The sequence below is a fragment of the Suncus etruscus genome, chromosome 13 (assembly GCF_024139225.1).
Source record: "Suncus etruscus isolate mSunEtr1 chromosome 13, mSunEtr1.pri.cur, whole genome shotgun sequence".
In the NCBI taxonomy this organism is placed as follows: Eukaryota; Metazoa; Chordata; class Mammalia; order Eulipotyphla; family Soricidae; genus Suncus; species Suncus etruscus.
Window position 1 is genome coordinate 11,140,981 of NC_064860.1, and position 22,059 is coordinate 11,163,039.

At 35.7% G+C, this 22,059-nt stretch overlaps 1 protein-coding gene and 1 non-coding gene across 3 annotated transcripts in view; one reads left to right on the forward strand and one right to left on the reverse strand.

Moving 5' to 3' along the window:
• The window catches only part of HDAC9 (histone deacetylase 9), a 950,572-nt gene that overhangs the window by 536,910 nt on the left and 391,603 nt on the right, over window positions 1-22,059 (forward strand). For both annotated transcript variants that reach the window (XM_049785709.1, XM_049785708.1), the window contains exons 9-11: window positions 11,628-11,747; window positions 14,809-15,019; window positions 15,487-15,704. In XM_049785709.1, the coding sequence (XP_049641666.1) occupies window positions 11,628-11,747; window positions 14,809-15,019; window positions 15,487-15,704 (549 nt within the window). The remainder of the gene's footprint in view (window positions 1-11,627; window positions 11,748-14,808; window positions 15,020-15,486; window positions 15,705-22,059) is intronic.
• LOC126026345 (small nucleolar RNA SNORA51) lies at window positions 5,646-5,778 on the reverse strand. The gene has a single exon (XR_007501638.1). It is a non-coding gene; the product is annotated as a small nucleolar RNA SNORA51 (small nucleolar RNA).

Consider the following 22,059-nt stretch of genomic DNA (forward strand, 5'->3'; position numbering starts at 1 on the left):
CAACTATGCCGAAAGCCTTTTAGTAGAATGGAATGGGTTTTCTAAATATATTATCATGTCATCTGCAAACAGTGAGAGCTTGACTTCTTCCTTTCCTATCTGGATTCCCTTGATATTTTTTCCTTGCCTAAACATTATGGCAAGTATTTCCAGTATTATGTTAAATAGGAGTGGCAAGACAGGGCAGTTTTGTCTTGTACCAGATATTAGAGAAAAGGCTTTTAGTTTATCTCCATAATATTTGTCATGGGCTTGTGGTAAATGGCCTTGACTATATTGAGAACACTTCCTTCTATTTCCATCTTGTTGGAATTTTTGTCATGAATCCATGTTGGACATTATCAAATGCTTTCTCTGTATCTATTGATAAGATCATATGGTTTTATTTGTTCTTCTGTTAATATAGTGTATTATGTTTATTAACTTGCATATGTTAAAACATCCTTGCATCTCTGTAATGAAACCTACTTGGCAATTTTGTATTATATTCGTGATGATGCAATGGATCCTATTTGCTATGGTTTTGTTGAGGATTTTTGGATCTGTGTTCATTAGGGATATTGGTGTGTAGTAGTTCTCTTTTTTATGACATCTCTATCTTATTTTGCTGTCATGGTGATGTTAGATTCATAAAAATTATTTGTGAGTGTTTCTTTCTTCTATTTCCTGGATGAGCCTGAAAAGTATTGGTAGTAGGTCCTCTTGAAAGGGTTGAAAGAATTAATTAGTGAATCCATCTGTGCCTGTGCTTTTTTTCTCTGAAAAAAAATTTTTATCATTTTAATTTCCTTAAAAGTGGTGGGTTTGTTCAAATATGCTAGATCATCTTGGTTTAAACTTAGAAGGTTGTAAGAGTCCAACTATTTATCCATTTCTTCCAGGTTCCCTTGTTTTATGTCATAGATTTTTTCAAATAGAATTTCTATTACTGATTGTTGAAAAACATATTAATTTTGGAGTCCTGGATGGAGGTGGATGATGGTGAGATGGATGGAGAGAGAGGCCTTTTTCTGCCAGTCCGGGCCACGTGCCTGCAATCTCCTCCAGCCGGTGGGTCTCAGGGTTCAGGATAGCAACAAGAAAATGATCCACAAGTAGTCAGATTTCAGGAGACATCAACTTTATTAAGGCCCTAACCACCATGTGTGGCTCCTAAACTTTAAACCTTTTAAACCTTCTCCATAAGTAGCTCTGCATTCAAACCTGTCTCTACCTTTCTTGCTCAATCCTCTTTCAATCCTCCCCCAGAATTTCTCCCCATCTTTCCTCCTGCTATCCCTGTGGCACCCCTTCCTTAGCAACCATAGACCCCTTCCAGATGTGAGCAGGTCTACCGCTCAAGGTGAGCAAAACAGGAAGCCAAAGATCCCTCCCAGATGTGGCACATCTGCCTTTCAAGTTGAGCAATACAGGAAATCGGGGGGAGGGGAGTAACACTGATTACTCTTTAAATTTCTGTAGTATTTGTAGTATTTTTTCTTTTTCACTTCTCATTAAGTTTCTCTCCCTTTTGTTGTGAGTTTTGCTAATGTTTTATTGATTGTGTTTGTTTTTCAAAAAAGAAACACTTTCACTGATTTTTCAGATTGTTTCTGGATTTCCAATTCATTAATTTCTAAGCTTTTTTATTTCCTTCTGACTGCCAATTTTTGTCTATTTCATTGATCATTTTCTAATTCTGTAAACTGTACATCATTAAGTTATTTATATAGGCCCCTTCCTGATGAGTGCTTGCAAAGCTATAAATTTTTCACTTAGTACTGCTTTTGATGTGTCCCACAAATTCTGATAATTTGATTCTTCGTTCACATTTGTTTCCAGAAATTTTTTGATTTCCTCTCTGATGTTGTGTTGGACCCACCGATTGTTCAGTAGTGAGCTATTTATTTTCAGGTGTTAAAGTTTTCTTTATAGCTCTGTCTATAATACACTTCTTTTTTTTAACCTTTACAAAAAGATTTTATTTTTTATCCTGTGCATCTTCCTTCATTTTCTTATTGACTTCATTGTCATTGTTGTTTTGTAGTTTTTCCTCAAGTTTCTCTATGCGTTCTTCTAACTGTGTAATTCTACTATTATGGCTTACTAACATGTTTTTTATTTCCATTAATTCCAAATATGGATTCATTTTTTTTTTTTTTTTGGTTTTTGGGCCACACCCGGCGGTGCTCAGGGGTTACTCCTGGCTGTCTGCTCAGAAATAGCTCCTGGCAGGCAACGGGGGACCATATGGGACACCGGGATTCGAACCAACCACCTTTGGTCCTGGATCGGCTGCTTGCAAGGCAAACACCACTGTGCTATCTCTCCGGGCCCCCAAATATGGATTCTTTTGTCTTCTGTAAAAGTTCTTCTTTTAGTTGGTTGAATTGTTCATCTATGGATTTCTTAATCTCGCTGGCTAGTGATTCCTTGATTTCCCTTGCTAGGGTATTCATTGCTGCTTTTAGGTCTTCATCTATTAGGCTCATGCATTTTGGTGGACTTGGAAATTTGATAGGATTTCTCTACATTTCCCCAGCTGCTAGTGTCTTCCTGAATTTACCCATATTTCTTTGCATCTTGTTGTTTTGAATGTTGAGTTTTCGGGTTGTTTAATGAAGTGGACTGCTCTACTGATTGTATTAGAGATTCTTAAAGGTATATTTGATTTAGAGTTTATTTTTCCTTGGCCAGATGTCTTGTCTAAGTATTATTGAGATATTACAAACTGCTTCTGTGTTTTGCTATCTTGTGTTATGGACTGTGGGATTATCTGAGGAAATTGAGTGTTAGGTCTGAGTTGACTGGACCTATGTGTTGCAAGTTAGACTATCTCATGCATTCACACATATTGTGGTGGTGGTGGGGGGGGGGTTGACTGTTTCAACCCTGGCCAAAGGTTCCTAGTCAAGGTGCATGTAATTCTTGGTTAAAGAAAGGGGGTGGTCACCAGGCCTGTGAAAGGGTGGGAAGGGAGGATGGGGAGAGGAATAGTCCCAGACCAGCAGAGGGTCCAGGCTCCCAGGTCCACATGCTCACCTGGCAGGTGGAAGGCGTTTTGAGGGGGAGGAGCAGTCCCAGATCAGTAGAGGGTTCAGGCGTCCAGGTCCACATGCTCACCTGGCCAGCAGAAGGGGTCCTGAGTGAGGAGGAGCTATCTCCCTCCATTTTCAAATATAGTGTCAGTGTCATAACACTTTTTTCTCTCCAAATATGCTTTTATCACAAGAATTTTTTTATTTGTATATGAACAATTTCTTTTTGCTTTCTTTAATAATGACCTTGTGTGTACAGTTAGATGTAATACACTTCTAATTTTAGTTAATTATTATCTGAGAAGTTAGTTTGTACAATTTTTATCCTCTTGATTTTATGGAGGTATGTTTTATGGATCAGCATGTGGTCTATTCTAGATAATGATCCATATGCATTGGAGAAGAATGTGTATACAGTTTTTGGATATGTAGAGCCATAGATATAGATATAGATATACACACATACACACATGAGACCACTTTCTTCTATTTCTCCTTTGAGCTGGTTTATTCTTGTTTAGGTTTCATCCCGGTTGACCTATCAAGGGTGACAGATTGGTGTTGGAGTCTCCCACTATTATTGTGTTGCTATTGATGTCTTCCTTCAATTTTGTTAGCAATTTTTTTCAATTTTTTTTCTGGTTCATTATTTGGTGTGTACATGTTTAGGAGTGTGATTTCTTATTATTGTACATATCCTTTGATTATTATTAGATGTCCATCTCTTTCCCATATAACTTTTTAGGTCTAAAGTCTCTTCCATCTTTTACTAATATGGCCATACCAGCCTTTTTAAGAGATTTATTTGCTTGAAGGACTATCCTCCAATGGTTCATTTTTTTTTTGGGTGGGGGCACACCCAGTGACACTCCTGAATATGTGCTCAGAAATTGCTCTTGGCTTGGGGGACCATATGGGAAGCTAGAGATAGAACTGTGTACTGTTCTGAGTCAGCAGTGTGCAAGGCAATTGCCCTACTGCTGTGCTAGCACCCAAGCATCTGACCCTTTATTTTTTGACTATGTTTGTTATTTTGAGGTGTTTCTTTTGGGCAGCAGTATGTTGGGTTCAGCTTTATTCCATTTTGCTGCTCTGTGTCCCTTAACTGTTGCATTTAGTTTATTAATTTTCAAAGAGATAATTGTCATGGGCTTCAGTGTTATCTTTCTGTAGGAATATCATGGTCTGTCTTGTCTTAACACAGACCTTTCTGTTTGTCTTTTAAGTCTGGTTTTTAGTCTGTAAAGTTTCCAAGCCACTGTTTATCAACAAAGCTATGTATCCTTCCTTCAAACCTGGATGTGAGTCTGGTTTGGTGAAGTACTCTTGGCAAAGCAATCATTTTGTTGAGTTTTGCCTCTATGTCCCATTACTGCCAACAGTCTTTGAGGGTTTCTTGTGACACATCTGCTAGCAATCTTAAGGATGCTTCATTTCCCTTTTTTGGGCGGATTTGGATTTTGGGCCACACGTGCTTAGGGATTACTTCTGGCTATGCTCTCAGATTTCACTCCTGGCTTGGGGATCATATAGGACACCGAGGATTGAACCGAAGTCTGCCCTGGGTCAGCCACGCAAGGCAAGTTCCCTATGCTGTGCTATCACGCTGGCCCCATAATTTCCCTTTTTCATCATGCTGATTTTTGTATTCTGTTCCTATCTGTGGGAGTCACATTGTGACAGAATGTATCTTGGAGTGCTTTTCTTTAAAACTCTTTTAGCTGGTACTCTTCAGGAATGGAGAATTTGGTTGTGTGAACTCTTTAAGTCTGGGAGCTTTATTTTTCCTTTTTTTGGTTTTGGGGCCACACCCAGTGATACTCAGGGGTTTCTCCTGGCTATGCGCTCAGAAATTGCTCCTGGCTTGAGGGACCACATGGGACGCCAAGGATCAAACCATGGTCTGTTGTAGGTCAGCAGAGTGTAAGGCTTGCATCATCGTTCCAGTTTCTTTAAAGATGTTCTTGACTGTTAATTTCCTTATGGGGATTTTCTTCCTGGGTCTCTGGACCTCAATGATTCTGATGTTGTTTCGGTTGAATTTATCAAAGACTTCTATTTTTGTTTGTTCACATTTTTAAAAAATATTTTGCTTTTCTGATTATTTGTTTTAAGGCTCTTTTCTAGCCTCTTCTGTTGTGTGGAATTTTTATGCATCTCATCTTCCAGCTCATTGATTCTGTCTTCAGCCACTTTTAATCTGTTGGAGATGCTTTTCAGTGAGGTTTTCATTTTGTCTCCCATGATTTTTAGCCCTATTATTTCAGTTTGGAGTTTTCTCATTTCTACTTCCATATTCTCGTTATCCTTATTCGTGATTCTTTCTGTTCATTCCATGCTTTCTTTGAGTTCTATGAGAATCTTCCATATTTCTTCTCTGAAGGTTTTTTCTGAGAGGCTAAAGAGGTGATTGGCACTTTTTAGAATATCGGAGATACCATCTTCATTCTCTGTGCATGGTGGAGAGGTAGAGGCCTGCATTGTTTTCCCACTGTTACTTTTGTAGTGTGGTGATTCTACATGTTGTGCTGGAGTTCATTGACCAGAAGTCTGCAGCCCTGGAAGGAGCAGAGCAGCTCGGCTTCTCTAACACTTTAAATTTTATAACTATATCTGATAAGGAAATTTTTTTGTCCCCCAATTCACAATACATACCCGGCAAGGGGCCTGTGTTGAGGTGTATATGGGGTGCCTTTACTGTACCTCCTCTTTCTATACAGCCAGTGTAAAGAACACAGCCTGTGGTAAGATTTGGGAGGCCTTATCTTATCTTTTATTTATTTTATTTTTTTTTTTTCTTCAGAGCAAACTAAAGTTTTTTTTTTAAAGTAAGAATTCATTTAAAGGACAAAATTGATTAACATAATGAGGTAAACTAATATAACATAATATAGTGACATAACATAACATATAATATAATTGATATAATAATAATACATGTAAGTCAAAGAAAATTTCTGATTAAAAACACAATTTTTTTTTTCATAATGGCTTACATATCTTTCACTGTAGTATTTTGGGTACATATTCACATTTAATCAGGGGAATACCCATCACCTAATATGTCCTCTTCTCAATCAAAAATCAAATATGCTGAAAATAGGCAGAGTCCTGTCTAGAGGCTTCCAACCTCAGTTTGAGAGAGGATGTGAAAAAAGTAATTAAAATACCACAACAATACACACACAAAAAAATATCGAATTAAATAACCGATAAGCACCACAGCAATAAAGACAGGCACCACACAATAATCTCGGTTCTGAAATCAAATCATACTCAAGTGCAAAAATGAAAGAGAAAGACAAAACAAAATAAAATAAAATAATATTGGAGACATCAACCGTAATCTCCACACCAAAATAAAGACGTCAAAAAAATAGATCATTTATTCTCCTCTTGCTGCTTTCGTGGTATGTGGAAGACTTCTACTTTATCTTGGATGGTAAAATCAGACCTGTTTCTAAAGATCTTGGTGGCTGTGCAGATCAGGGAATGGAGTTTATGAAGTCTTTCTTTGTGGTTCTAGCAGTTATGCTTCTTCAATGTCATTTTTTTGTTTTTTTATGTGTTCTAGGTGTTTCAGAATAGTGCTACCATTCTGTGTTTTTCTTTTGTCTTCTGACTTACTTCGTTTAACATAACATGATCTAGGTCCATCCACGTTGCTGCAAAGTCTGTGATTGTATCATTTCTAACTGCCATGTAATATTCCATTGTATATATGTACCACATCTTAATGATCCATTCATCTGTTGTTGGACATCGAGGTTGGTTCCAAGATTTGGCTATTATACTGAGTGCTGCAATAAATAGTGGGGTGCATACGTATTTTGGAATGAATGTCCTTCCATCTTGGGGATATATGCCTAGGAGAGCAATTACTGGGTCAAATGGCAGCTCAATTCTAAGTTCTTTGAGCACTCTCCAGACTTTTCTCCATAGATGTTGGACCAAGGGGCATTCCCACCAGCAATGAATGAGAGTTCCTTTCATACCACATCCTCTCCAACAAAGGTTGTTCCCATTATTTTTGATGTGAGCCAACCTCACTGGTGTGAGGTGGTATCTCATTGTTGTCTTGATTTGGATCTCCCTGATGATGAGCGAAGGTGAGCATGTTTTCATGTGTTTGTTGGCCATCCTTCTCTCTTCCTCAGAGAAATGTCTATTCATTTCGTCTCCCCATTTTTTTATGGCTTCGTTTGGTTTTGAAGGGCTCAGGTTTCTGAGCGCTTTGTATGTTCTAGATATCAGCCCTTTATCTGATATATCAAGTGAAAAGATTTTTTCCCATTCTGTTAGCTGTCTTCTTGCATTAAGTAGGGTTTCTTTTGCCATGCAGAAGCTTTTTAGTTTGATATAGTCCCATTTGTTTATAGTTGATGCTAACGTTTTTGCCATTGGTGCTCCATTCTCAAAGACCCTTTTGATATAAAGGTCTTCGAGTGTTCTGCCTATTTTATTCTCGATAAACTTTATAGATTCAGGTCTGATTTCCAGATCTTTGATCTATTTTGAGTTGACTTTTTTATAAGGAGTGAGATATGGGTCGATTTTCACTTTCGTGCATATGAGTTTCCAGTTGTACCAACACCATTTGTTGAATAGGCTTTCTTTGTTCCATTTCATATTCTTGCCTCTTTTATCAAATATTAGTTGGCTATATATCTGGGGGTTTATGTCTGGGAATTCTGTTCTAATCCACTGGTCTGAGGTCCTGTCTCTGTTCCAGTACCATGCTGTTTTTATTACTATGGCTTTATAGTATTGTTTCAAGTTAGGTAAGGAGATACCTCCCAACTTCTCATTTTTCAGAATGTGTTTAGCTATCTAGTCTTTTTTGGTTTAGTCTTTTATGGTTCCAAATGAATTTTATAATTGATTGTTCTATTTCTTTAAAGAATTGTGTCTGGATTTGGATAGGGATTGCATTAAATCTATATAGCAGTTTGGGTAAAATAGTCATTTTGACTATGTTAATTCTACCTATCCATGAGGATGGGATGTTCTTCCATTTCTTTAGATCGTCTTCAATTTCTTTCTGAAGTGTTTTGAAGTTTCCCTGGTATAGATCTTTCACTTCTCTTGTAAGGTTGATTCCTAGGTATTTGATATTTTTTGATACTATCTTAAATGGAATTGTATTTTTAATCTCTCTCACCTCAACTTCATTGTTTGTATATAAAAACGCTACTGTCTTTTGTGTATTGACTTTGTATCCAGCCACTTTACTGTATTGGTTGATTGTTTCTAGGAGTTTTTCTGTGGATTCTTTAGGGTTTTTGATGTATATCATCATATCATCAGCAAATAGAGCTAGCTTGTGTTCCTCTTTCCCTACTTGAATTCCTTTGATTCCCTTCTCTTGTCGGATTGCTATTGCTAGGACTTCTAAGGTTATATTGAATAAGAGTGGAGAGAGTGGACAGCCTTGCCTAGTTCCTGACCTTAGTGGGAATGCTTCTAGCTTCTCGCTATTAAGTATAATGTTGGCTGTAGGCTTTTCATAAATAGCTGTAACTATCTTAAGGAAGGTGCCTTCTAACCCTATTTTGCTGAGTGTCTTTAACATGAACGGATGTTGGATTTTGTCAAACGCCTTCTCTGCATCAATTGATATGATCATGTGGTTTTTGTCCTTCATGTTGTTGATGTGGTGTATAATGTTGATTGATTTGCGTATGTTGAACCAACCTTGCATTCCTGGGATGAATCCCACTTGATCGTGATGTATGATCTTTTTGATGAGGTGTTGGATTCGGTTTGCTAAGATTTTGTTAAGTATCTTTGCATCAATGTTCATTAGTGAGATTGGTCTGTAGTTTTCTTTTTTGGTGGTGTCTTTGCCTTCTTTAGGAATGAGTGTGATATTAGCCTCATAAAAGGAGTTGGGTAGGATTCCTGTTTTTTCTATGGTTTTGAAAAGCCTATGGAACAGTGGTAATAAGTCTTCTTGAAATGTTTGATAGAATTCACCTGTAAATCCATCTGGGCCTGGGCATTTGTTCTTAGGGAGTCTTTTAATTACGTCTTCAATTTCCTCTGAAGTGATTGGACTGTTTAGAGTTTCTAGGTCTTCCTTTTCCAGTCTTGGAAGAGGGTGTTTGTCCAAGAATCTGTCGATTTCTGGTGGGTTCTCTAGCCTAGTTGAATATAGTTGTTCATAATATGATCTCATGATATGTTGTATTTCTTGGGGTTCTGTTGTAATCTCTCCCCTTTCATTCGTGATCCTAGTGATTTGGGTGTTTTCCCTCTTTTTTTTGGTAAGTTTTGCCAATGGTTTGTCTATCTTATTTATTTTTTCGAAAAACCAACTCCTGGTCTCATTGATTTTTTTGTATTGTTTTCTTAGTCTCTATGTTGTTTATTTCTGCTCTGGTTTTTATGATTTCTTGCCTTCTGGTTGTGGTTGGATTTCTCTGTTGCTGTTGTTCCAATTCTTTGAGGTGATCTTTTAAACTGTTGGTTTTGTTATTTTCCTGTTTCTTAACATAGGCCTGTAATGCTATGAGTTTCCCCCTAAGTACTGCTTTTGCTGTATTCCATAAATTCTGACATGTTGTCTCTTCATTGTCATTTGTCTCAAGGAATCTTTTTATTTCCTCCTTGAGTTGTTCTTTGATCCAGCTGTTGTTAAGCAGTATGTTATTCAATCTCCAGGTATTAGTTTTCCTCCATTGCTTCTTCTTGACATCAATTATAAGCTCTGTTGCATAGTGATCTGAAAGTGTACTTCTAATGATCCTTACCTTTGTGGTCTTATATAGGTTGGCTTTGTATCCTAAGACATGATCTATTCTGGAGAAGGTTCCATGTGGGTTTGAGAAGAATGTGTATTCTACTTTCTGGGGATGGAGGGCTCTATATAAGTCTATTAGCCCTAATTCTTCTAATTTTTCATTTAGAGCTCTTATTTCTTTACTATTTTTCTGTTTGGAGGATCTGTCCAGTGGTGATAGTGGAGTATTGAGGTCCCCTACTATTATCACAATTCCCTTCATGTATTTCTCCAGATTTGTCAGTAGTTGCCTCACATATTTTGGTGATTTTACATTAGGTGCATAGATATTGACCAGGGTTAGCACTTCTTGATCTAATGTTCCCCTGATCAGTAAGTAGTGCCCCTCTTTGTCTCTGATCACTTTCTTGAGGTTGAATACTGTTTGGTCTGATATAAGAATGGCTGTCCCTGCTCTTTTTTGTTTTCCATTGGCCTGAATAATTACTTTCCATCCTTTAATTCTAAGCATGTGCTTATCCTGTAACTGTAGGTGTGTTTCTTGCAGACAGCAGAAGTCCGGTTTATTTTTCCTAACCCAGTTCTCTACTATGTGTCTTTTAATTGGAGAGTTTAGTCCATTAACATTTAGGGAAATTATTGATAAAGAGGACTGTTGTGCAGTTGTATTGTGTGGCGTGGTTGTTGTTACAATCGGGGGTTTGGATTGTGTAATTCGTCTCTGAGTAAGTCGCTGAGTAAGTGCGTGCGAGACCAATCCCGGGCTGCTTGGAGGGATGTTTCCGAGTTTGAGACGGCCACTCAGGGCCCCAAAAGGCAATTGAAAGGAAAAAAATGTTGCTGCTCCGCTCTGGGGCTGCCAAGCAACTGAAGGCTTTGTTGTCTTTGGAATAAGGAAAAAGAAAGGTCAATGACTTAGTTGTGGCTGCTTTGGGGTCTAATTGTGCTCTACCTTCTATCCCTTTGTGGCTGCCCATTTCCTGCTTTCAGATCGTCGATGTTATTATTAGGAAAATTTTTATTTACTTTTTCCAGTGATTTTGGGGGTATAGAGAATATGAAATACATAATTAAAATACTGAAATAACTGTGGGCCAGAGAGATAGCATATGCTTTATATATAGATGGTTTCAGTTCAATACCTAGACACACACGATTCACTAAGCATCGCTGGGTATGTTCCTTGAGGCCCCAAATATTGTTGTTATGGCCAAATAGCCCCCTACACTGAAATGGAGGGACAAGTGACAAGTATAGTCCCTTGCACTTTATATCCCCCAAAATGCTGCGTCTTCAGGGCCTCACTTTGCACTTCTAGTCCCATAGGCAAATAATTGTTGGAAGGCACCCAGAAGTCTGAGAACCATTTGGAAAACTAAAAATAAATAGATAATAAAACCAGTAGAGAAAAAAATCTGTGTGCTTTGGGGGGCGGCGGGAATACCTGGTGCTCAAGGATCACTTCTGGCAGGCTAGGAGACTCGGGGAACCAGCTGGGTGCTTGGGTTCAAACCCAGGTCAGCGACATGCAAGACCCATGCCCTAACTTCTATTATCTTTACCATACCTGTGCACAGACTATTTTTACCATAAAAACAATACCTGTCTATTTGTAGCTTACCTGTTTATTTCAGCTTACCCTGGTTCCATTCTCAGTAACAGACATGATCTCCTGAACACCATCAAGACTTGCTCCTGAGTTCAGAGCTAAAAGTTGCCCTGTATAATTTTTACCACTATGTGTAATCCATACTACTCCTCTTCCAACAGAAAAAAACAAAGACCTGTTTTATAAAGTATAAACTTTTGAAAGAACTTACAGTATAATGTTCAAAATGCCTCACTTTCTTTTTATTTTTCTTTCACAGCAGATGATTTCCCAGCGCATTCTAATTCATGAAGACTCCATGAACCTCCTAAGTCTTTATACCTCGCCCTCTTTGCCCAACATTACTCTGGGACTCCCAGCAGTGCCCGCCCCACTCAATGTAAGTCATTACGCAGCAGTAGCTTCCACCAATTCCAGGGACACTCTCAAAGAGGAACTCTCATTTCCTGTGTAGTTAAAGTTCTGGGAAACTTACTCGAAAACTTCTCTTTTACTTATTCCTAACCTAATCAGACTGAATCATTAAAGTAGTATACTGGTTCAAATAAATATAAAGTGATAGCCAATATTGCTTGCTTTTATTCAAGAAAGCACATTCCAGAGACATTGTTTTAGTTGTGCCACACATCCATCCCAAAAGACAAATTATAAGCCACACTTTTATAAACAAAGATGAGAATTTTAAGGTGGAGACTTTAATGCTCTTTAATCACAAAGTTCAGAACACAACTCTGGCCAATGCTCAGAAGTCCAGTCTCTAAAAATACAGATGTGCAGGCTTATAAAACTAATTTTCTGAGTATTTATTTGGATATTTTGGTCCCTTATTCTTTAGTAGTAATGAATATGTATCTGAAAAAACTTCTAGGAACAATATTAAACTATTCCCAGGGAAGTCAAAATGTGTTAATGATTTTAAAGTCCTGAAAACACACACTAAGTATATTTTAGTGGATTTGTCCTTATAGGAAAAAAAACACAAAATATTGTGTGTGTGTGTGTGTGTGTATTCCCTATCATAGAATTAAATTTAGCCATGATAAAAGATTTGTAAGCCTTACATAGAATAAGTCATCTGTGAAATTTTGCAAATTAAGTCACAATTATATAGAGGTCATATAAATTTACAGATTATTCTAACCCTAGTCACCAAGTTTCCCCATCTTCCATGGCAAGACTGCCACTGAGACCACAGTGTATCATATTCACATCTTTGTAGTATAGTTCATGTGAGAAAATGATAAAATAGTGTGACTTAGTTTTAGAATATAAGACCTGTAATGTGATGCAAGTTTAAGTCTGCTTACAACTTTATTTATTTGAGACGTCCTTTTAACTTGATAAATGTAAACCTTTCAGGTGCTACTAGAAACACCTCAAGTTTATTATGCACATGTTTTTAATAATTTTTATTCAGTGTATTTAATGTTTCAAAAAATTATACCACCGTAATAATCAATTACAGGGTCACAACTAACTGTTCTGAGGCTAGGTACTAATCTTTGCATAAGTATACCTATCATGAAATTTTAATCATAAGTAGCATGATTATGTTCAATGCATATTAAATAAATATTTAATATTTTAATATTGTGTTATGTTATGTGTTGTTAATGATTCTGCCAGTGATGGAAGAGAAGGCAGATTGTGCATGCTATTTTCTAATCTAGGAGCTGAAGAAATTAAAAATTTTGAATTCAGTTATGCTCTTGAAATGCCACATGAGCTTTTGTAAACAGTTGAATATATTGAAATGAAAAAAGGGAAATTAGATGAAACAAAGCATACTATTTTATGTATATTTTACATATTTACTTAGTAAGTTTTTCATTTATTTCTATTTTTATCTTATGTAACCATAAGCAGAACTCAGAAATTTTATATGAATATGCATTTTATTTCAATTCCTTACTTTATGTTCCACTTCAATTCTTCCAGTGAACATAAACATATATTATTATTTTTAGTGTTGTCAAGGATATTTTTCCCCAAAATTTCAAGTGCTAAAGCAAGAATATTTGCAGTTTCAAAAATAATACAATTTGGTTGCATTAGATAAATAAACCACTGTGGTTTGTGTTGCAGTTTCATTTTGCTTTGCTTCCATTTTGGTATGGATGAAGTCATCACAATTAATTTTTCGAGCATGATATTGACTTGGAACAGGGAACTCAAATAGTTCTTTTCCCCCCTAAATAGTGGGAACTTTTAAGCAAAAGAAACCAAAAGAAGGAATAATATCTAGATAAAACATTTCATTGACTTGCAAACCATTTACTCCTTTGTCCTTCAATTTTTACATTATTGAAAATTACTTTGTTTCCCTGGTGCAGAGCAATTTTGAAAGATGAAACATGAGTTTTGAAAAGAAACATGCCACATAATTTCGAGGTCTTCTACTTCTGATTTTGTAATTCCAATGTAACCACCATTTATTAAGTTATTTGAATAGGATAATTCATTATTACTATTGATAACATAATTATCATTACCTTATTACTGTGTTGTCATACATTTCAAGTTTTAATAGAAGTTTTATTTAAATTTAATTACAGTTGTAGTTTAATTTATTAAGCCAAGGTATCTGGAGTGTCATTTTTAATATAGAGAGAAATGTAGGTCTGTTATGAATTAATTTAGAATACACATTTAAATCAAATTGCTGCATATTTTATACAAACTTTCATTGAGTTAGCTCAGGTTTTTTTCTTAAAAATTAAATGATAGGACATTTGCCTTGCACACTGCCAACCCTGGAGTGACCTGGGTTCTATCCCTGACATTCCATATGGTCCCCCAAGCCTGACAGGAGCGATTTTTGAGCACAGAACAAGGAGTAACCCCTGAATGCTGCTGGGTGTAGCCCAAAACAAAGAACAAAAACAAACAAAAAAATTTATTGAAAATGTATAACTATGAAATTATTCAAAGACATGTAAAGAAACACTAAATTATTCCTCCTTGTTCTTTAAATTATTCCTCAAAAAAAAAAAAAAACAACCAAAAAACAGAATGAAAGACCATCATCTCTCCAGCCAGATTATTCCGGTGACATAGACAATGATTTAGAAATTTATTTAAATTTCACCTTTCCAATATACCTTTTGTTTAAGCAGTGTAGTAAACTGTTTTACTAAAATAGTTCAGGAAGGAAACCCCACATTAGCATAACTTTTAACACGAAACAAACCTTCGATCCAATCAGAATGGTTGCTGCTGAGAATATATCTCGTGCTTCAATGCTACTTTAATTTCTTCTCTGTGAATTTAGTTTACAAGAAAGACTGTTATCCTTTGATCTACTAATCCATTGGGTAGGATAGAGTTTTTATTTGGGGAGGAGGGAGAAATTAAAGAATCATGAACTAAATAATGATAAACAGAACTAATGTCCCATGTAGTAAAAGGAGGATTATTATTTTTATTATTTCTTGACACAGGCTTCAAGTTCACTCAAAGAAAAACAGAAGTGTGAGAGCCAAGCACTCCGGCAAGGCGTCTCTCTGCCTGGACAGTATGGGGGCAGCATCTCAACATCCACTAGCCATCCCCATGTGGCTCTTGAGGGGAAGCCCAACAGCAGCCACCAAGCACTCCTGCAGCATTTATTATTGAAAGAACAAATGAGACAGCAAAAGCTTCTCGTGGCTGGTAATTCATAATGATACCACGCACTCGGGTCACTTCAAAGCTCTTCTTTTACCTGCAACTCCATGTGTTTAACTCAAGACCCACATCAAGGCTTAAAATGTCAAACCAGGGTCTCTTAGATACCTTAGTACATTGGGAAAGGCTGTAAGACTTATTTATTCTTCAAAATTCATGAACATATGATCTCAGCTTCTTTCAACTTTATTCATTCTAGAGTGAACTGTTGGTGAGTCATAGGTCAGTTATATACTTGTCCACTGCTTTTCCATTCTTCCTCTTCCCCACAAACATCTAACTTAATCTTCTTTAGATTTAGTAATATCAATAATATTGTGACTTGTCACAAAAGCTATCGATTAGATCTAATTTCTGTGATTTTTCTCACTTCCTGACAATTGTGTATATATATGTGTGTATGAATACATATGTATATTTATATATGTTCATATATATATGTATGTTTTCAGGTGGCGTTTCTTTACATCCACAATCTCCCTTGGCAGCAAAAGAGAGAATGTCACCTGGCATAAGAGGCTCACACAAATTACCCCGTCACAGACCTCTGAATCGAACCCAGTCTGCACCTTTGCCTCAGAGCACATTGGCTCAGTTGGTAATTCAACAGCAGCACCAGCAATTCTTGGAGAAGCAGAAGCAATACCAGCAGCAGATACACATGAACAAAGTAAGCCCCGGTATCAAGTGCTACTTTTCATAAACCAATACCTATATGCACACCTGCTGAACCTCCTTTTTCTTGGTCGTACAGAAAAGACTTGGCAGAGTTGAATGTGATAGATTGATGTGTCTAAAAGTTTGTACAGGTGCTGACCGTGATGAGGTTAGCCAATAAGGTAATTCCCTAGGCAACCAGTATCCTTGCTATGTTTATATTTTAGCACGTACCACATCGCTCCATACAGTGTTTCAACCTTTTCTCAGGATCACGCAGTGGCTTCTTGCAGTCAGCCTTCTTGTGGTTGAAATTTCAGGACAGAAAATGCCTATGCATCACACGACTTTTCCTGGAGCTCTCCTGCTGAGTCAATCACAAGAAAGAACAAAAAAGAAGAGTAAGGGAATTGAAGGTTAATAATATCAGAAAGGCTAGTAATGCATTTTCAATGAATACACCGGTCTGTACAGTTTTACTTCTGTTCCTTTTTTTTTTAGAATTTGTTTGTTTGTTTGTTTTGTTTGTTTAGGGAGACACATCTGGTGATGCTCAGGGTTTACTCCTGGCTATGCACTCAAAAATTGCTTCTGGCTTGGGGAACCATATGGGATGCCTGGGGATCGAACCATGGTTCTGTCTAGGCTAGCGCAGGCAAGATAAATGCCTTACTGCTTTGGCCCCATTTACTTCTGTTCTTATGTGGAAGGCTGATTAAAAAAGAATCTTGCCATTTCTGGAAAATATTAAGAATTTGATTACTCTCAAACTCCTCTCTGCACTTGTGAATCACTTTGTTATCTAAAAATGTTTAAGATGCCTATTTGATGGGAAATAATATCCAGTTACTGATAAATAGCTAAAGTTTAGCTTGCATTATTTTTTTTATTTTATATCATAACAAAATGAAACTTCATGGGCAAAATCTTACCATCTTCCAAGAGGTTGTAGGACAGGAAGGTTTTGTATCATGTGCTTTACTTTGTTGCAAGTAGTGCCAGAGTTTTTCTCTTCTTTTTGGCTTCCATCTTACAAGCCATGAAGGGAGAGAGGATTGATGAGTATGTTTTCCAGTAAAACCTTTGGCTACTTTCAAAACTGATGATGGACTGAGGGCGGGACAGAGGCACAGAGGATTAAATGGATGAATGATTGACAGTAGTGCCTGTCTCATCAGTTATCTTTCACTGAGCTGCAGATTACATTTCACTACATGGTAGACTTTTTCTATATCATCAGATTAATGCCCATTTTATTACAGTTTCTTATAAGTTGTAAGATTCTTTTTTTTTTTTACCAATTCAGTCTCATCAGAAAACGTGCTTCTTGACTTTGAATGTAACCATGAATATTTCCTCTTATAGGAAATATGTTTTGTTGTCTCTTGGCATTAATCAAGGCATGAAAGAATATGAAATAAGATATAGTCTGAAAAAGATATCCAGTGTCAAGTGAGCAAAAATATGTTTTATATAATTTATACATAATATATATTTCTTTATATATGATGAAGAAAAATCTAAGAATCACTCATTCATACTATTTTGAGATGGAACTAACTTCATTAAGCTACTCAGTTTTATTGCCTATAAGTGTGTGAATTTATTTATTTCATTCTAAGTAAGCTAAAACAAGTTAACCCTCTGTAATTTTGAGTGGCAAGTGATATTTGCAGGAATCATTCTTTCTTCTTTTGGGCTTTCATGCATCTTGCAAAACAAAACCATCAGGGGAAAGTGGATTGATTAATTTGATGTTTTCATCAAAATGGGTATTTTAATAAGTATTTTCCCTTACTTGGAGATGCCACAGTTTCACACTCAGATAGTATGCTACTGTCAAAACCAATATATTTTAATATTACACTTAAGATTTTGACAAGTGGAAGCAAATTCTAATCACATGGAAGAAGCTAAGATGAAAAGCAGGCATTTACATTTTAACAATGAGCAAAGCAAATCTTATCAGTGACCTGCTCCCATGTGGAGTTGATTCCTTGGAATCTCTTAAGAATTCGTCCCAAAATTAGAAACAAAACTATACTTCTAGAAACATGTTTGTACAGTGGTTTGATTATTAAATCTTGTCTTAATTAGGCAAAATAAAGTCCAGAAAACTTCAAAGTACAAAGCTGATCTTTATATATTAACCCCTCTCAGCTTGGGTGTTTAGATTACTCAAGTAGGTCCCCAGTTGACTTTTCTCCAAGTATGTATTCCATATGTTTAATCAAAATGGCGTATGCATATTGGGTATTTTCCAGATTTTGAAACTATTTCACCTGGCCTCAATTGTCTAAGAGAACACAGGGAAATCTTATTAAAGAAAATATTGTACCTCCGTTCTATCTATCCTAAAGTTTTTGCGATTAAATCAAGAGATGAATTGCTAATGCTATTTAACCTTCCCATGAGATGACAATAAAACAATTACTTCTGAGGAACATAATTTAGATGTCAAAAGCTAATTAGTATATATAAACTAGCATATTTTCTCTGTATTCTTAGAAAAATTCCCGATGAGAAATCTCAGGAATTTTAATTTAGTTCATTTTCCCCATTGTTACATTATATTTAAACAATAACCAAGTATTCATCCTCATAAATCCGTTGTTCAGGTTGGAAGAGATTGTACCGGGTTAAGACACTTGCCTTATATGGAACCAATACTGATTCAATCCCATCACTGGATGTGGTTTTGAGACCTTCAGAAGTGACCTGGGACCAAAGTGCCAGAAGTGAACACTGCACACCACTGAGTGTGACCTGAAATTAAAGAACCAAAATCCCAAACAAAAAAATGGTCCCACTTTTGAACTATTTGAAATAGTATAAAATATAGACATTTATAAAGACATATCTGTTTCAAAAGTTTCAAAATTTTCCCCTTCATGTTTATGATTCTTTTAAGAGAAATTTAGGGAACCAAAAACTGGAATGAGAAAAACAATGGCAGCAAAATAAGTTTATTCTAAACTATGGAGCTGAATTGAATTGATAGTTCAGTAAGTAGAGTGCTTGCCTTTACACAAGGCCAAGCTACGTTCAATCTCTAGCATCCCATATGATCTGTCCCAAGCATCACCAGGAGTAATATCTGAGTGCAGAGCATTCATCATCATGTGTGTCCCTAAAACCAAAAATAAATAAATTAATATAAAAGAAACAAATATCATATTACATATGATTTACTGTATTATTTTAATGATATTTTATTGTATTTCATAATTTAAATTGCATTTAATATAAAAAATCACTTATAAATAGAATTTCCCTTAAATACAAAATAGCAAGACAAGACAAAAATATTAGACAAGTGGTAATTTCTCCTGAGCCTTTTTCAAGTTAACTATTGTTATAGGTCAACTGTTCAATAAACTGAATAATAAAATTACTGGACTTTATACGGTTTTTACTTTAGATAAAATATTTTTACCACCGCCCAGTTAATAGATGGGGAGATAGCCAGGCATTTCAACTCTTAATGATCTGAAGAAATGTTTCACAGTATCTTCAGGCATTTTGTCATAAGACAATTTAGCACAGATCTCTGTTCCCCACCTATTGGCAACCATTATTCTTTGTCTAATTTCTTTAACAATATTAGATTTTTCGCTGTTTTATGCATAATAGATTCTATTTTAATTTGAATTTAATACCCATAGTTCATATTTTTCATATTCATTCTGTCAAATTCCTATGAGCAGAGATATGGGAAGTTTTAAGAATTTCCAGAAAACTCTTCATTCAGTGTTTATTTGAATGAAATACTAATCTTTGCCTGTATCCTTTTAGCAACTCATATTAAATTCTTAACTTTGTGCCAGACAGTATTTTAAGCATCAAGAAACAAATTCACTGTCATGGATCTTAAAGTGTGGAGAGCGGGGGAGTAGAATAGTTAACTAAAGAATAATAAAGTGCTTTGTAAAGAATTAGGATAGGGGAAATAAAGAAGAAATTGTTTTCTGTTCTAAAGAAATGATGAGAATATGTTATTCCTTTAGCTAATCTTCTTTGTATCTTTTTCTGTATAGTTCTTTATTTTTTTCTCATCTATTATCTCTAGTTCTTTCCTTCTTCTTTCTATTTTGGAAGGTTTGAGTTTTTTTTTTTCACTTCATTGGTGATAAATATCTTTTGCATTCCTATGACTGGATATTAGCCAGCACTTAAAAAAATTCCACATAAATCATGAGATGATATCTTATATATGTCAAGTTTCACTCTAGATATAAGTATTTATTATACATTTATTACTGTGAGACTTAGGCATTTGACATGAGTGCTATATTATAATAATAAAAATATATCTAAGACAAGACTGGTAAAGGGGAGGCCAAGCAGATGTCCTGTGTTGCCCTTACAAAATAGGTAGATACTGTGTCTGACAAGCAAAGCATGAATATAATTCAGTTCAAATGCTGAACCAGAGCAAAATGGGAGTTTTAATTCATTTTTAGTAGAGAACTTTCCCCTGGATTTGAGCAGTATTTGTTGTAGCCCTTTTCATGACATAATTTCTGACATAATGTTAGTCTCTGTAACCCCTCATGATTCATACCCACTCCTAGTAATCATCATCCATCCATATCATGCTAAGGGAATATTTTCTTTCATACCTATGGTCACACACAAACAAGCATGCACACACACACACACAGATACACACAGACACACACACACATACTTCTTCCTTGAAGATAATTTGAAAATTTACAACTTTCTAAACATGGACTTTCTAAAATATCTATTTTGAAGTCATTTTTCATGTTATCCAACATGTAAACCCTTCATATTAACCTTATTTTAATAAAGGGAAATTATACATGGCCTACCTGTGTGAAAACTAAAACATTCATTGTAATTGCATGAGGACCGTGTATTACTATTTCAATTTTAGCTACAACTATCCCTTCTGTTCCATCTCTTTCTTTCTTCAGTCATTCCAGTACTGTCTCTATGAGGACCTTAGGAACAGGATAACATAATGTCAATTCTCTTTCGTGAGTATCTGTTTAAGAAATGGAATTATATACTAGATAGCAATTTTATGCATTATTTTCTTCAAACTTAAATTTTTTTTTGCTTTATCAAAAAATAAAATTTAGTTTACAGGGTTATATCACATGACACAAAATCTTCCATAACCAGCTATCCTTATTTCATTATTGCGTCTGTCATCTTGAGGTACACAATATCTAGTTTTATTTTTTTTTATTTTGTCCCTCCTCCCAGAAAAAAGGGGAAAACTTTAACTATAGGAAAGATAGATGGCAGAAGAAGGATCATCATTGTCATAGTCATCATCATCATCATTACTTGTCATTATTTTAGTACTGATTTGAATTTGTCAGGACTGAAAAATCTTTTCTCCACATGTTTCTTTCCATACATTTCCATGCCCATATTGGGCATGGGCCTGAGAATACAGTTCATTTTCCTGTTGGATTATAAGGTTTTTTTAGTGGTGCAGTGTGAATGCAATACAAAGTCAATACCAATTGAGCCAGGCCACATTTTGTTCTTTTCTCGCGTGCTATACCATTGTCTTTGTGGAAGGGAGGCTGGAGAGGGATTGAGCAAAGCAGCACACAGGAGTTCTAAACATAGAACTTGGAGCTGCAAGTCTTCTGACTTCATCACATTCAACTGAAATGCAAATGTTGGCATCTCATCACTGGTAGGTTGGAAAATGTCTTGTTTTCAGTTTCAAAAAATGAACGAGCAAAAACGTGAACTTTTTGTTTTGTTTTGTTTTGTTGTTTTTTTTTTATTTAGTAAAGTGGGCATTAATGTTGTCAGGTTTAATTTCTCTCTGGCTATTTGACAGCATAGTTTCATGAAGTCTTTAATCACCAATTAAGAATTACATTTTCCCCATTAAAGTGATAGTATATCCAAAAACTTCAGCAAGTATTGAAAGGAAGTTTTAATTTTACACTGTTAAAAGGCCACCTTGGTTATTTATCTATCTATTTTAGTTTATAAAAGGAACATTGGCCAGAGCAATAAATAGATGCCATTTAAACATGACTAGCTTAATGTAAATAGATATGTGAGGTGTATATAATGGGATTCTTTTTAAAGAAAAAAGTGAGGCCACTTATACTGCATAACCAGTTTACATCATCACTGAGAATTTATATAGAACCAATTCACTCTATAATTACCAGTCAAAGGTTTATAATATTGCAGAAAATGGCTTGTTACTTTATTATTAAATGTGATGAAATCCTGTGTTTGGAAAAGAAACTAAATGACCATTTCAGTGGATTAATGTATAACATTCATAAATGTTCCTAGAACTGCTTTCATAACTTGAAGACCTTGGCCTTTCCTTTTTACTTTACACTGTTATTCTAGTC